We start from the raw sequence: 15,270 nt of genomic DNA, 5'->3' as shown, positions 1-15,270 counted from the left end.
CACATAAAAGAAAGGTTGAAAGGATGCCAATGAGCTCTCATCGCTGTAAATGGCTTTCTTCATTTGAATGCTCTATTCATGACCCAATGAGGACAGTAGATCACCTGTAAGTACACATCGCCGCCCACCCACTCGTGTCAGCCGGCTCCTTTAAATGTTTCAGATGAGTGAATTCTGTATGCAAACCATCATGACAGAAATGGAAATCTTTCATTTTTCTTTTAGGTGCCATTGTATTTATTTTTTAATGTTCTTCCTGGTTTCCGGTGAACGGTCTGTAGAATTGTCCACCTGTTGTGCATCAGGGTTAAATCTCCCCGTCGGAGACCAGCACAGCCCTGCGAACACTGTTCACGCTGAATACTTCTCAAGACATTTCTGTTTGTCTCTTTCACACAGATCATTCCAAGTTTCCTTTTAATTTCTTACCGGAGCTTTTGCATGATGTTGCCACCACAAATAAAGACTTTATGGGAATCGTCTGTCTCAATGCTGTGGTTACATGAGTTAAAGGAGTGCTCCACCGATCCAGCATTACACTCAACACTAAAGTGCTGTCGGACTCCCAGTGGAGAGTCCAAAGCCCAAGCCATTGCACAGAACCAGATATGGACTTTACAGTCAAGTATGCTTGATGCAACTGAAGTTGGACTTGTGTACAAAGTATAACAATTGCAAAATTAGTTCCAGTTTAGCACACTTCCATCACACTATTCAATTCAATCGTCTGAATGCTCAGTATGCTAAAATTTAATATATTAATGTCCTGGACAGAGTGAAATAGAGGCTGCAATGACTTCCCTCCAGGCATGTTTTAAGATTGATATAAAATACTCTTCTTTGAATGAATAAAATGATAATGTGTTTCTGTTATTTATCTATTTTTTTTATGTCTTTTCACAAAAAGAGCACAAGTTCAGTTACCTTGTCAAAATCTGTCTCTTCCCTCATTTAAAATTCCCGAATCTGTGGACTTGCAATTATTTCTCATTTTCAAAGTTGAACTGTTGGACACGTTGGAGACGTCTCCTACTCGGCTGAAATGTCAGTTCTCAGTGTTTGTGCGCTGGAGGCTTCCACAGCACACTTGTGTCTGTTGAATATTCATTTCCAAACTGGTTTTAAACTGATCCTAAAGTGGATTTTCAGTGAGCTCAGACAAACTTTCCACCTTCAGGGCGTTCAGAGTGTTTCCAGTTTCACATTCTGTCAGCTGGATACATGAATACCTGTGAATGACTGACTGGATGAATATCTCACATATGAAGTATTTTAATTCATACGCATTAAATCACAACATGAACACACTTCCTATCTGTGATGTGAAGACTTATGCATGTATTTCTTTAAATCAATTTTACACAGGTGTCTTTGTAATAATGAAGGATATCTTTTTTTATTGTGCAACACGCAGACATGTCATGTTTAATCTCACTGCAAATGATTAGCCCTGCCCTGCATTGTCCCACTGATTTTTACCCAGTTGATATAGAGGATGATATAGGCAGCATGCAGGGCTCATGCAAATATGTCCCTGTTGTCCTTACTGTTCACATTAAATGATGAGACACAGCTTTAAAGACTATATATATAGTTTATTCTTAAATGCTCAGATAGGTTGGTCGGGGCTGGATTGTCTAAAAGTTTACATGACATGGGAACCGTCGATCGGGGCAACCCGGAACAAAAACACCGTCGGACCAATATTTGTGTCTGTCGAACAGACCCAACTGTTACAAGGATATGAAGGGGAAACACAGAGAAGGGTAATAGACTTCTTAAAACACATCAGATTGTATCATAGAATGAATTCGTTTATTTATTTATTTATTTTTGTAAACCAATGTAAACTAAATCCTATTCCACACACTGCTGTACGCCTCTGGTGCGGTAGGTGTCGCTACGCACCTAAAACTTTGTATTGCAATTAGCTAAAATACGCAGGAACGAAGAAGAAGAAGCATTAAGAAGAAAAAGAAGAAGAAGAAGAAATCAGTGATGGACATGTCCTGTACAACTGTAGTCCAGCACAGTGGATAAACAGGATGGAGGAAAACACTTCAAAGGGAATTTGTGAGTAATCTCTCTCGTGCTAATATTGGAAACAGTGAAGTAACTTCTAGCTAGCTAACTGTTGAACGACTTCACTCATTCTTAGAGAGGAATGAATTCACTGCTTCTCCGTGTAAATATTCATTCAACGGAGGCATTTTTAGCCACTGTCAGCCTGATATCTTGCATTATTGTTGACCCCCAATGTGAACTTGAGAGGAAGCATTACCTCCACTTTCCCCCTGGTCAGATATCATGTTTAGCTTAGCTTACGGTGGCAACGTTGGAAAGTTTTAAGAGCGCCTGTGGTGTGTTCACTGAACCTGCGCGCAGAGCTGACCGCTTGTGGTCCCATGTTCCTGTCAGGTGTCATCTGCCGAAGTTGAAGCACTGACAGAAGAGCTGTATTAAAATCACTCGACTGTTAAAAAGAAACAACCATCAAGAGGTTTAGGTGTTCATCCAAACACGGTCATCACAGCTGAGACCGGCTCTGTGCCAAGGCTGCATCTTTAGTTATGAGCACTGTTACAAATGTCAGTGGGATTTTGAATGAGATTTTCTGATAACATTTAAAACAAGAAAAAACAAACAAACAAACAAATAAAAATAAATCAAGACAAACTGTGTTGTTAAGAAACCTCCCTTCTGTTCAGGTGCCCCTCTTCCCCTCTCGGCTCTGCGACTCCTGGTCCCTCCAGTTCGGCTGGTCTCAGCGGTGATCTGGCAGACCGTCCAGCAGAAAGTTGTGGCTGATTATGGGATGCTTGAGGAGTTTGTTTCCATGGTTACAGACATCGTGCCAGACCTTCTCACAGCTCGCCAGAGGGCCCAACTCATCCTGGGCCTCAGAGCACGGGTGAGGAGGAACAGTCCATTATCAGCGTAGCTGCTGTGACTGTCAGTGTATTTTGAAATTCACCAAGAACGTGACACTGATGTAATAAAAGGAGACATAACTGGAGGAATTCTGATGAAACTTGACATGGCCAAAGCTACTGTCATGTGAACCGTTGCAGCTTATTGTGCCGGAGGTTTGAAGGAAGTGTTTTCTGCTGCTGGAGCTCTGAAACGCTGTCGCTTTGTCATTTCAGCTCATTCTGGAGTTATGTCAGTTTGAAGCCACGGCTGACTTTCAGTTCGTTCAGCCACACCTGGACCGAGTGCAAGTGCTCATCGAGGAGTGGGTGATGGAGGTGAGTTTAAGGTTCTCCTTAAAAACACCTCCACACTTGGCGATGGTGGGTGTAGTCTGCTCAGTTCTTTATAATGCTCATGTCATGTTATGCAGGTCGGTGCTGGAAACATGGAGGTGCCCCACTCAGAATTTGTGGAACTGGTTCAGAACTTGCTGAAAAATTCTGATGACAGGGAACAGTACTTTCAGGTCAGTGTTGTTGTTGCACCTTGAAGAATGGTTTCATTGTGTTTCAGGTGACTTTGTTGGTAATGTACCAGCACACCTCTTGACAGCTGACAGGTCATCCAGATGTACATGAAGTGAGCTTGCATAACTCTAATTGATGTCGAATGAATGTGAATATTTGTGTGTCTCTATGCTGATGTCAGACTCCTTCCCTCACATCTTATGAAATCTTGATTCTGTAATGAGTCATTGTCGTACTCAGTTGTAGTATCATCTGCTTTCAGAACATTTTCCCTGAAGAGTTTGGTCCCTCATATGATGAAGCACTTCGCACCTTGGTGTGGACGTTTCTGTCCAGGCTTGAAAAGTTCCTTCCTTTTCAAACCTTCCAACAGGTAAAGAGTCAGACATAGGATGTTACAAAGATTTTACAAAGACGTCAGGTCATTTTGACGTCACTTTAGTCTCCCTCTGGATTTTGCTGTTTCGATATCGGTACTTTTCTTTCTTTCCGCAGGTTGCCTCTATGCTGGGTGAGGTGTCCTCAGTCCTGGAGGAGTGTGCGGGCTCTGTGTCTCGCCGTGAGGAGCTCAAAACCCTGCTGCAGTATCAAAAAAACCTCTGTCAACTGGATCACAATGGCAAGCCTCTATAGTTACTATAGCTCCTTTCAGTAACTAATACGTTTAGATAACATGCTGTTTGAATAATGAATGGAACTTAAAGCTGCAGTAGGTAACTTGTATAAAAGTAATTTTTTGTCATATTTGCTAAAACTGTCCCCACGCCCAGACAGCAGTACATGCAACATGTAATCTGTGAAAAAAAAATGGGCTCCATTGGTCCCAACTACTGCTCCTACTGTGATTTGCAAGAATCCACCGTGTCCGACACAAAACAACCAATCAGAGCCAGAGGAGCGTATGAGGGAGTGTCTGACATCTGTCAATCACTACTCACACACACTGTGAACCGCCCCCTCCCTCTGCTCATGCTGCCGGCTGCCGGCTGCCGCTCAGTCAAACAGCTCTGTGAGCGGCGTCAGGAGGCGAGAGAAAGCTATGGCGGAGCAACAGCCACCCACAGAGGAGAAACTGCCCATACTGCTGCTGCCAACAACAGCAGATACAGCTAAGACAACAAATAACCATAAAGCTAATGTGGTGATTGTTATAGTAACACTCCGCAGCGCGTACGGTATGTTAGCGACTGTGATGTAGCAGCTGGGCAGACTTAGCTTGTTTCCGATGCTAAGGCTAACGTTACTGGTTGTCACGGCAGCAGCGCAGACAATGCAGGGAGGAGGGGCATGAGTGCAGTAGAGAGGGAGGGGGAGTGACGTGAACTTGTGTTGGTTCAAATTTTCAGGCTAAGTCTGCCCAACTCTCAATCTTACCTACTGCAGCTTTAACAGCGGGTGTCACGGTTTAGTCTTTTTCAACATTTTATAGCAATGTTTTTTTTCTCTTTTCAGATGGTTCCTTGGACGGTTCCTGCATTATCTCAGCTCTCAAACTTCCCTCTGTAGAAATAACTGAGACAGATAAAACACAACCACAAGCCGACATCTTGACCACTGCGCAGTCACGTACGTCAAACGTGGAGAATGAATCAAAAACAGAGACGGTCACAGAAGATCAGCCAGCTGAGATAGAGGTTGATGAAACTGACTGGACTCCTGGGGAAAATGGAACAGCGGTGCTTTTGGGTGACATTACAAGACATGAAGAGAATGCAGGCCTACTGCAGAGTCGAGCGGAGGACACTCTAAAACAATGCTGTGTTCAGCTGAAAAGACTGGACGTGTCGCTGTCTTTGCCCTCCCGACCCATGAGACCAAACAGAGGCCTGAGGCTGAAAAAGATTCTTTTAGAAGAGAAAAGAGGTCGTCGCGAAGAGGCCCTCCACGCCTGTAGGCCAGCTTCTAGGAAAACAAAACCGTCCAATAGGGTGCTTTCAGAGGCCTCTGACAATGAGGATTCAAACAGCTTCATCAAAGACTCCTATATGGCTCCTGTCAATGAGTGCAGTGAAGAGGACTCATGGTCTTACTACTCAGATGAGGATTCTTGCCATAAGACGACTAGCGGTAGCCCCAGTGCAGCTGATTCATGGTCCGACTACTCAGACGAGGAGTGTTCTGTTGTCACGTCTGTCGGGGGCTTTTTGGAGGATGATTCATCGTCCAGCTGCTCAAATGAGGATCCTTCGTTCATGAGTCCGAAGAATGGGCTCGCCGCCAGAAGAAAGCGTGGCATCTCCGACATCAAAGCGAGCACTCTGAAAAAGACTCGCAAAGTCCAGTGCTTCTTCTGTAAGGAGCACATCCTCACAAGCTTGAGAACTCACATGAAAACCCACTTTCCCAGCGGCGACTACGCCTGCCCTCGATGTGACAGCAGGTTTAAGCTCTTGTCATCTTTTAAGCTGCACTTGAACCGAACCTGCTTTGAGTACGTCCAGCAGCAGGTGGACCCGGAGAAGCCGGACGAAGCTCGGAATCTGTACAAGTGTGACAAATGCAAAGAGGCGTTCAGGTACAAAGTTTCCCTGGAGAGGCACAAACTGACCCACAACGAGCTCTACTGCAGCGTGTGCAGGAAGGTGCTGCGAGACACGGCGACGCTGGCAAGACACAAGTCGTCTCACACCCTGTTTCAGTGCAACCGCTGTGAGGAGACCTTCACCCTCTTTAAGCCCTTGCTCAAGCACTGTGAGAACATCCACAAAATCAGCAAGCCCTTCAAATGCAACCACTGTCCGAAGACGTTCTCCAGGCTGCGTGTTTTAATCGCGCATGAGTGGAAGCACACGGGTCACCTGCCGTTCCAGTGCGCCCTGTGCAGCTTGAGATTCAAAACTGACGGAGATCTCCTTTCCCACGAGAGAGTCCACACCAGGGAGAAACCCTACCTGTGCGCAGAGTGCGGCAAGACTTTCTCCCAGAAGTCTAACCTGCTGCGGCACTTGAATTTCATCCACAGTGAGTCTCGAAATGAGAAGAAGCATTCTTGCTCCCAGTGTGAGAAGTCCTTTAAAGAGAAAGGAGCCCTGAAAAAGCACCAGAGGAGCAAACACTTGAATGAATTGTTCCGCCACCCGTGCACATTCTGTGGAAAGATGGTGTCCGCGTCAACCCTCGCGAGACATAAATTAATCCATACAGGAGAGAGACCTTTCAAATGCACTGTGCCGGAGTGCGACAAGGACTTCAGGTCAACTACAGAAGTGAAGAGGCATGTCCTGATGCACCACACAACGGAGAGGCCGTATAAATGTGACGTCTGCGGGAGGGGATTCATTAAAATGTGTTTTCTTAACGCACATGCGAAAATACACTCAGGAAAGAAGCCGTTTGTTTGCCATTTCTGTGGCAAGGCTTTCCCCAAGCGCTACAGCATGCAAAGACACAAAAAACTGGTGCATACATCTGCAACACAGTAAGCCCAACATGGCAGGAATGATCCGCCGAACAGCCAAAATCACAAGTAGAGAGTCACTTATCACAGAATACGACTGTAATTTCTTTTCTGATCACCAGAAAATACACTTCAATATCAAATGAGAAGGAAAAGTGGAAAGTATATGGCTCACCTCCAGAGCTGCCCACAGCAAGCTGACTTCAAAGTGTCTATTTTATATTTGTCGTCAATTTCAGTACAGTACAGTAACAGTTTGATTTGCTTCAACATTTAAGTATTTTTTTTCTCGATTTTCAGTGTAAAGAAATTCTACATGCATTCACAATGTTGTAAAATAAATAAATAAATAAATAAATAAATAAATAAATAAATAAAAAAAAAAAAGCAAGGGTGAAGGGTGAAGAGATACTTCAACAGCCAGTGTGTGCATTTATTTTCACAGCAGGATAAATTGTTTGGAGTTGGTCATGTTCTTGGGGAATTTCTTTCAGTTTGATTAGGCCTTGCATAAAAAAAAAAAAAAAAAAAAAAAAAAAAAAAAGTTTCAGTTTAATTAACATCCACAACACAACAGTTAAATCCAACACTGAGCAAATGTGAGTGGAAAACTAACAATTTGTATTTACAAGATTTAGAAAAAGCAGCTTAACGTTATCGTATGTGACGGAGGCAGAGGGAGAAAGAGGAACACAAACTAAGACCCGGAACTCATCAAAGCCTGCTGCCTCCCGTCGGATTGTTATTCCGGACGGAACGCAAAGCAACCGTTGACGCATAGAGATCGCCTGAGTGACGAAGAAAGATCTAAGAAACAGCCACCGTAAAAATACTTTGTTTGACTTCGGTCAAACGACGGATATCCTTTTCCTAAGTGTAATGTGACTACAGTGAATACTAAAGATGGACGGAGGTATTTCTCAGTTGCCTGGTGAGTAGAAACTGCTGCGAGAGATTTGTTTAGCTAGGCCGCAACGCTGCCCGCGCGCGGGAATGCCATTGCTAACTTTGTGAGGAAATAGTCGGGTTTTTTAATTACAAGGAACCCCACGTAACGCATTTGAATCAAATTTTGACTTGAATTGGTATCCAGCTGTTCTCTCCATGGTAGAAACAGATCGCTAGCTTAGTGGCATAAGAGTCATTAAGAGGCAGATTTGGGATACGTGCTAACGCTAAGCTATGCGTTGTGCTATCTTAGCTAACGTTAGCCGAACCGGCTGTAAACTAAATCAGTTATTGAGGTGGCTGCTGCTCTCTGAAGAACGGTTACAACCCCGCAACTGTTGTCTAAACAGATATAACTTCATGGTTGGTGCTTGCAAACATATGAACGATGCAATTGTGCCATTGTTTGTGATGCATTAGCATGTTGACATGTTACTCTAACGTAGTTACATACGTTAAGCTCTTATCATAGAAATAAAAGTAGACTCATCCGCCTCACCAGAGCTTACCGTCAAATTGTTTTGCTGTATTTTTAAAGGGAGAAAAAACAAACAAAAAACCTCTGTAACATTACCTGTCAACACAGTTTTGTCATCAGGTTATGGATTTATGATTGCCAGTTCAAAGATTGGAGAGGAAAAACAATGTCACCCAATAAACGTAATTCTTGGTTGGTTCAGTCAATCAACTAAGATGCTAAACCCGAGCTTTACGTTACAGATGTATGTGATGATAGGTCTATTTTTTATTTATCTCCTACTGGTGTAAACTCTGCAAACTGCTTCTGAACATTTGAATTGTGGAGCTGTATTTGTTTTGTTTGTGATGTTCACAACTTTGAAAAAATGACCTTTGAAATCTAATTTGAACGTGTTACTGTGTCAGCTTTTCCAACATTTTGTAAGAAATATATTTCCCTGTTTGCAGGTCACTCTCTTCCCCTCTCTTCTCTGCGACTCCTGGTCCCACCGATTCGACTGGTCTCTGCAGCCATCTGGCAGACAGTGGAGCAGAAAATTGTGTCAGATTATGGTCTGCTTGAGGAGTTTGTATTTATGGTTACAGAGATTGTGCCTCAACTTCTCTCCACGAGGCAGCGGGCTGAACTCATTTTGGGTCTCAGAGCACGGGTGAGGAAGAGCTCAAGTTCTTGTTTATCAAAACCACTGAACAGTAAATCAAATAAGATTAAATAGATTTTTGCAGAAATATTTGTGCATGGCTATAGTAACTGGTAGGCAAGAGGGGTATGTAAACATGACACAACCATCAAAACAACAGTTGAAACTCTCACCCACAAACGGACCAATCAGAATACAGTGTATTTACAGCCACATATCGCCACACATTCATCTTGATGCAGCAGTTTACATGATACAGTTTGACACTGATTATGACCAAAAGCTCGTTCCTGCGTTTGTAGAGGTACGCTAGTCTCTGCTTGGCAGCTGCATCTGCTTGCCTGATTTCTTCTTGTATGGCCAGTATGGGTCTAAGATCTTAGACAGGGTGGATAATGCTGTTCGGGTTTTCTGACCCATCAGCAGCTCTGCAGGACTGACTGGTAGAAGAAGGTGTTGGTCTGTCTACTATCAGAACCAGGAAGGGATCTTCCTGGCTAAGAATCCCTCTTGCTATCTGTGTAGCCCTCTCCATCTGTCCATTACTCTGGGCATAAGGCAGACTAGATGTTACATGATAAAATCATATTTCTCACTGAACTGTCTTAACTAGTGGAGGTCACTTATTGCTTACTAGCTCTTCTGGAATACCATACAGAGCAAAGGTTTTCTCTGATCTAGCTACTGGTTGCCACTCATAGCTGTAGGATCTTGAAGTACCTGTAGTCTGACACTACCAGGCCTTGTGCACTCACACAGATCTACACCTACTTTTTACCATAGTCTGGAAGGTAACACTGTTGGCATTAATCAAATCAAACTTTATTTATATAGCACTTTTCATACACAATGAAATGCAAAACAAAGTGCTTTACAACAGTTAAAAACATTACAAAGGAAAACTTAAAAACAGAGACATTAGTGGCTCTTTCCTCTGTGCACCTCTTTTCTCTCTGCAAAACTTGCACTGAGATACTTTTGTTGCTTTGTCCTATCAAATTCTTGGCCACCACACTGACTGAGTTGGCTCTCTTACTACATTTCACTAACTTTTGGTGAACCTTTGTAAATCAGTTACTGATAATATCTGTCCTGGTGCAATTTCAATGTCTGCATTTAAGTGCATGAGTCTCATAAGCAGCCTCCTGCATCTTATTGAGACATCATCAAAATCTTTACTGTTTGTTAAAGGTACCAGGGGTTTGTGGTTGGTGATAATTTTGAACTTGTCAGGTTCAAACATTCTTTATCTATTTGAGCATATGTGGTCTCTGCGTCCCTGAGTCACCTGGGGTGGTAGGCCACAGGTTTCCTGCCCACACCATGCTGCTGCAGCAGAACCCCCTGCACCCCTAACTGCTAGTGGGCCTGATAGAACGAGAGTACAGTTGCAGACGCAAAGGCAAACTTCAGTGTCTGGAAGGTGGTCTTCTGTGGAAGTCCCCACAGCCACTCCACCTTCTCCTTCAGCAGTCTGTAGAGTGGTTATCCTGTTGATTTTGGCCATGTGGTTGACCATTCCAAGAAAAAACGCTTGAGCTCCAATACTTTTCCAGGCTGTGGGAAATTTTTTATCGTAGCCACTCTCATCAAACACGTACCACTGTAAGCAAATGTGCCACTGTTTGAATCTACATTTAGGATGTAATCCCATTCATTACAAACTGTGTCTCAACAAGGTGTCAGTCAGGAGGTTTGGTACTTTGCAGATGGTTTAGACCCAGTGTGAATGTAAACAGAACAGCAGGCAGATGCACAGTTTTGGGTTGTATTTTGTTCTTGGGATCATTTGTTTCTAATCCCTGCTGCCCTCTGATTGTAGCTGATCCTGGAGTTGTGTCGCTCTGAAGAGACTGCTGACCTCCAGATTATTCAGCCACATCTGGACCGAATGCAGAATCTCAGATCTCTGTGGAACGTCGAGGTGAGTCTAAACCAACCCGCCACAATGAAATATCCGAAGTTATTATAATTATATTTATTAATTTTAAACAACAAGCTCGTATCTTGGCATTATAATTTTCTGAAGCAACATCTGTCATTTTCAACCATGTTTTCTCGCAGACTGATAATGCAGAACAAGAAGTATCTGACTCACATTTCATGGGCCTTGTCCAAAATCTGCTGAGGGATCCTGAAGAGAGAAGAAACTTTTTCCAGGTACATTTTGGAAATGTCGATATTTTACTGGGAATTCTTAATGTTATGATGCACTTGTTCGTCCTGTACTCGAGAATTCACGGTTTTTATGATTTGTTTCCAGGATGTTTTCCCAGGAGACTTTGGCCCCACGTATGATAAAGCAATCCAGACTCTGATGTGGCTGTTTCTGTCCAGACTTGAAAAGCTTCTTCCCACCCAAACTCTCCAACAGGTAGACTTTTGTGTCAGTTCAAAAACTCGTCATCACGCACAGCATATTTTGACTTGGGTGCTTTATACTCCTACACTAAGGACATTTAGCTTCACAGGGGAGGGACGGGATTTCACTTTGTATCTGATTGTCACAAGCACGGGTTAAGTTTGACATAGGCGGCCATTGTAGTGTTGTAAAGTTCTGTAAATCGTCAGATGTTTTTTCATTTGCTTCATATGTATTTGTGTATATAATGAAAATCACCTATGAGGACAATTCAGTGCTGTTGCCTTACATCAGTTTTCCATTTGTTTTGGTCAGATTGCATCTCTGCTCAGCGACGCCTCGTCTGTTTTGAATGAGTGCATGGAGACTTTCGCTCAACCCCAGGAGCTCAAAACTTTGCTGGGCACTCAGAAAGACCTCAGCCAGTTAGAGGACACAGGTGAGCTCCTCAGAATGTCAATGACCCATTCACAGAAGATAATCAAAACCATAGCATGGTTGAGTAGTTTTCTTCGTCATTTTAACAGTTCTTATGATCTTCTCTTTTCAGAATCTTACATTGTTGACAGCGGCATCTTGTCAGCTCTGTGCCTCCCTCCAGTGGAAAGAGTCGTGATTGTCAATGAACAAACGGAAACGGACGCAGAGAGCGGCCTCGTGTATACAGTCTGCACAGAGATGGAAGTGGAATCTGAGAACAAAGAGGTTTTCGTGGAGGGAAGTGGGAACTCTGAACAATGTGTGCCAAGCCAGTGGTTTGGACTTGGCAGTGAGGTGAAAGCAGAAATGGATACTGTGGTGGTCACAGATCCCGCCGAAGGCACCGAGGCGAGCGAGGGTGAAATGGCAGATGATCACCAAGGCGACCAATCGGGAACTCTGATCATCGGGGAGGACGGCCAGGTGACTGTTCTTGATGGCGTGGAGAAGAAGCCAAATAGACGTGGGAGGAAAAGGAAACGTCCCGCAGATGAAGACTTTGAGGTGCAAAATAGAGCGAGGGGCAAACAGGAAGACCCGGACTTTGACGTTTTGTGGACAAGACCAGTGCGAAAGAACCGAGGACTCAAAATGAAACGGTACCTGTCGCAGTGGAGGAAATCGGGAAAGAAGCAAGGCAGCAATACTACGAACAGTAGCCCTAAAAAGTTCGCCAGATCCCAGGGTTCAACCAAAAGCAATGACTTGGACGAGAGAACATGCAAAGTGTGTGGCAAGGTGGTGAGTCGTGCCAAGTTCTTAGAGCGCCACATGAATCGACACTCGGAGGAGCTGCCCTTTTCCTGTCCTGACTGTAAAAGGTTTTATAAGAGCTTGCGTTACTTGCAACAACACAGATGTCCAAATCTGACAAAAGCAAAGGCTGGCAGGAAAGCACAGGAGCAAGAGACTGAAGCAGAGGAGGGCGAACAGTCATCCAGCGGTGCTCTTGGCGAGGCTGTCAATGACGAGCAACCCTCAGACAACACGTGCCAGGACCCCGATTATTTACCCTCTGCGGAGAGGAGGTCTTCCAAAGATTCGGGACAGAAAAGCCCAGAGGGAAACAAAAGTGTGATCGAAGGCCCGTTCTACTGTCCTCACTGCAGCGCCGAGTTTAAGTGCAAACAAACTTTTCGGTTCCATTTAAGAAACATTTGCTACAACGAGCAGCAGGTGGATCCAGAGAAGCCGGAGGATGTTAAGCACTGTTTCAGGTGTGACGAATGCGACAAGGCGTTCAAGTACAAATCCACATTGGATTCCCACAAACAGACTCACAACCCGCTCTACTGCGAAGTGTGCATGAAGCTGGTGCGTGACCCGGAGGCACTGGCGATGCACAAAGAGTCCCACACTCCATTTCAGTGCAACCAGTGTGAGGAGAATTTCCCCGTGTTCAAGGCTCTTCATAAGCACTACATCGACGTCCATAATCCCACTGAGCCTTTTACTTGCACCCACTGTCAAACCACTTTTGCCAGTTTGAAGCGTTTCATCAGGCACGAGTGGAAACACACCGGCTACCAACCATTTCAGTGCCCTCACTGCAGCAAAAGATTCAGATCGTACTCCGACCTTGTGGAGCACCAGAAGAAGCACACTAAAGCGTATCCGTTCCTCTGCTGGGAGTGCGGCAAGAAATTCCGGCACGGCGTCACGCTGACGCGGCACGTGGAGCGCGTGCATCACTCGGGCGAACCTGTGACCGAGAAACCCACGCCGATCTTCCCCTGCAGCCAGTGTGACAAGACCTTCACTTCCAGAAGATGCCTTCTGAAACACGACAATTTCCATCACAAAGGGCTGCGCTTCCCGTGTGAGCACTGCGGGAAAGGCTTCTTTGGCAAGGACGCTTTAGTGAGGCACACTTTGATCCACACGGGCGAAAGGCCTTTCAAGTGCGACGACTGCGGTAAGTCTTTCAGATCGGCCGCAGAGTTAAAGATACACAGGAGGTACCATACTGGAGAAAGACCGTTTAAGTGCAGCATCTGTGAAAAGGGTTTCGTCCAGTCCTGCTTTCTAACCTTACACATGCGAACCCACACAGGGGAGAGACCATATGTTTGCACGATATGTAGCAAGGGCTTTTCAAGCTTGCATGGCTTAAAAAGACACAGGAGACTTGTTCATGCATAGTTAATGTTAACATGATGCTCAGTTCCTGTGGGGATGTCATGTTCAATGATCCCCCATCGAAGGAACGCAGAGGATGGCGTCAGACGTAGACGCGAACGCAACGAATCTGATCTTGCTCGTGGACACTGTAGCAGTGTGGATGTTGAAGGACATTTTCCTTAAAATGTCTCTGAGGCTGTCAGAGCTTGAGCTGTTGAACTGTGTTATTGTATGTAATGCATTATAAAAAATGTAACTTTTGTTTTTTACAGAAACGTTTGCTGTAGTTCTACATAAGATTTGTATGTATAAATGATATAAACCTTGGTTCCTTTGGGAATTTATTTCTTTTTCTTGAATAAATTAAACATTTGATTCAAAGTGTCATTTCATTTACTCAAGAGTGAGGTCAGTCATAACTGTCATAATTTTGAGCGTTGGATTTGCTTGAACGTCATTTTGGGCTGGATTCCGTGCAGGGAGGGAGCTAAGCTGTTCCTATGGTAACCACTGAAATGATACTGTTTTATGGGAAGTACATATAATGGGATTTTTGGTCTAAAAGGGCAGACATGTCTCATGCAATTGTCTCATGATCAGCAAGCAACCAAAGATGTTAAATGTCAGGTTTTCTCTCTTTTACAGCAGCGTTTCCTGCTCCAAACAGTAAAATGAATAATGGGTGAATTACATGTACAGTGGGGGAAGTACACACTCAACATGTCAATCATTTTTCCATTGCATCTACTTGAATGAAACCGAGACCAGACATGGGTATTAACTCAAAACTACACAGATTTGCTTTTTATGAAGAATCTACTGTCACAATGTAGGTGGGATTTTTGGTCCACTCTTCCCTCGAATGTCTTTAAGTCTTGAGGATTCTGGGAGGGGGGTGCCCACTGATGAATCTTGATCTGCAGTTCCTTTCACAGGTGTTATACGGAGTTGGCTGTTCCAACATCGCTGCAATCTGTTTGCATTGTTCATAAAAAATATTTTATGATTTCTTGTGTAGTTTCATTGAGTTTCATGCAAATCGCTGCATAGGAAATACTTTTGATGAACAAAAGTGTGCCGTGCTGAACACTTCTGTCCCCCCCTGTAGCTGCTTCAGTTTCAGGGTCCTGGTGTTCCTCATGGCTGACTGGAGCACTTGGCACTTGATAGAATGAAGCTGTCATTTGTAACTATCTTGCTTTTTCTACTATGGAATGTCATAATGCTCAGTATAAAACAGTATATGACTGAAAGCATTGGGAGACAGGTGCAAAGCTTTAATATTCAAAACACGCTTTCTAACCTAATTTATAAATTCATTGTATCCAGCCATTTTGCAGATTTTTAGAGAACAATTGGTAGATTTTGAAAACATCCACAGTATTAGTACAGCATCACAGC

The 15,270-nt window shown here is 44.0% G+C and overlaps 2 protein-coding genes across 2 annotated transcripts; both read left to right on the top strand.

The window, feature by feature from the left end:
• The first annotated feature begins 1,968 nt into the window (after positions 1-1,968).
• Positions 1,969-7,252, top strand: LOC139349692 (uncharacterized). Its single transcript, XM_070990653.1, has 7 exons — positions 1,969-2,073; positions 2,709-2,911; positions 3,147-3,248; positions 3,344-3,439; positions 3,703-3,813; positions 3,936-4,059; positions 4,893-7,252. Exons 1-7 carry the CDS (start codon positions 2,046-2,048, stop codon positions 6,860-6,862), a joined length of 2,634 nt encoding a protein of 877 aa, XP_070846754.1. The 5' UTR covers positions 1,969-2,045; the 3' UTR covers positions 6,863-7,252.
• A 338-nt stretch (positions 7,253-7,590) lies between these two features.
• Positions 7,591-14,247, top strand: LOC139350166 (zinc finger protein 791-like). Its single transcript, XM_070991322.1, has 7 exons — positions 7,591-7,768; positions 8,713-8,915; positions 10,729-10,830; positions 10,971-11,066; positions 11,170-11,280; positions 11,584-11,707; positions 11,819-14,247. The coding sequence occupies exons 1-7, from the start codon at positions 7,741-7,743 to the stop codon at positions 13,888-13,890; spliced, it is 2,736 nt and encodes a 911-aa protein (XP_070847423.1). The 5' UTR covers positions 7,591-7,740; the 3' UTR covers positions 13,891-14,247.
• The last annotated feature ends 1,023 nt before the right edge of the window (positions 14,248-15,270 follow it).

The sequence above is a fragment of the Chaetodon trifascialis genome, chromosome 21 (genome assembly GCF_039877785.1).
Source record: "Chaetodon trifascialis isolate fChaTrf1 chromosome 21, fChaTrf1.hap1, whole genome shotgun sequence".
NCBI classification, from domain to species: Eukaryota; Metazoa; Chordata; class Actinopteri; order Chaetodontiformes; family Chaetodontidae; genus Chaetodon; species Chaetodon trifascialis.
This window is presented reverse-complemented; position numbering and strand designations above follow the sequence as displayed.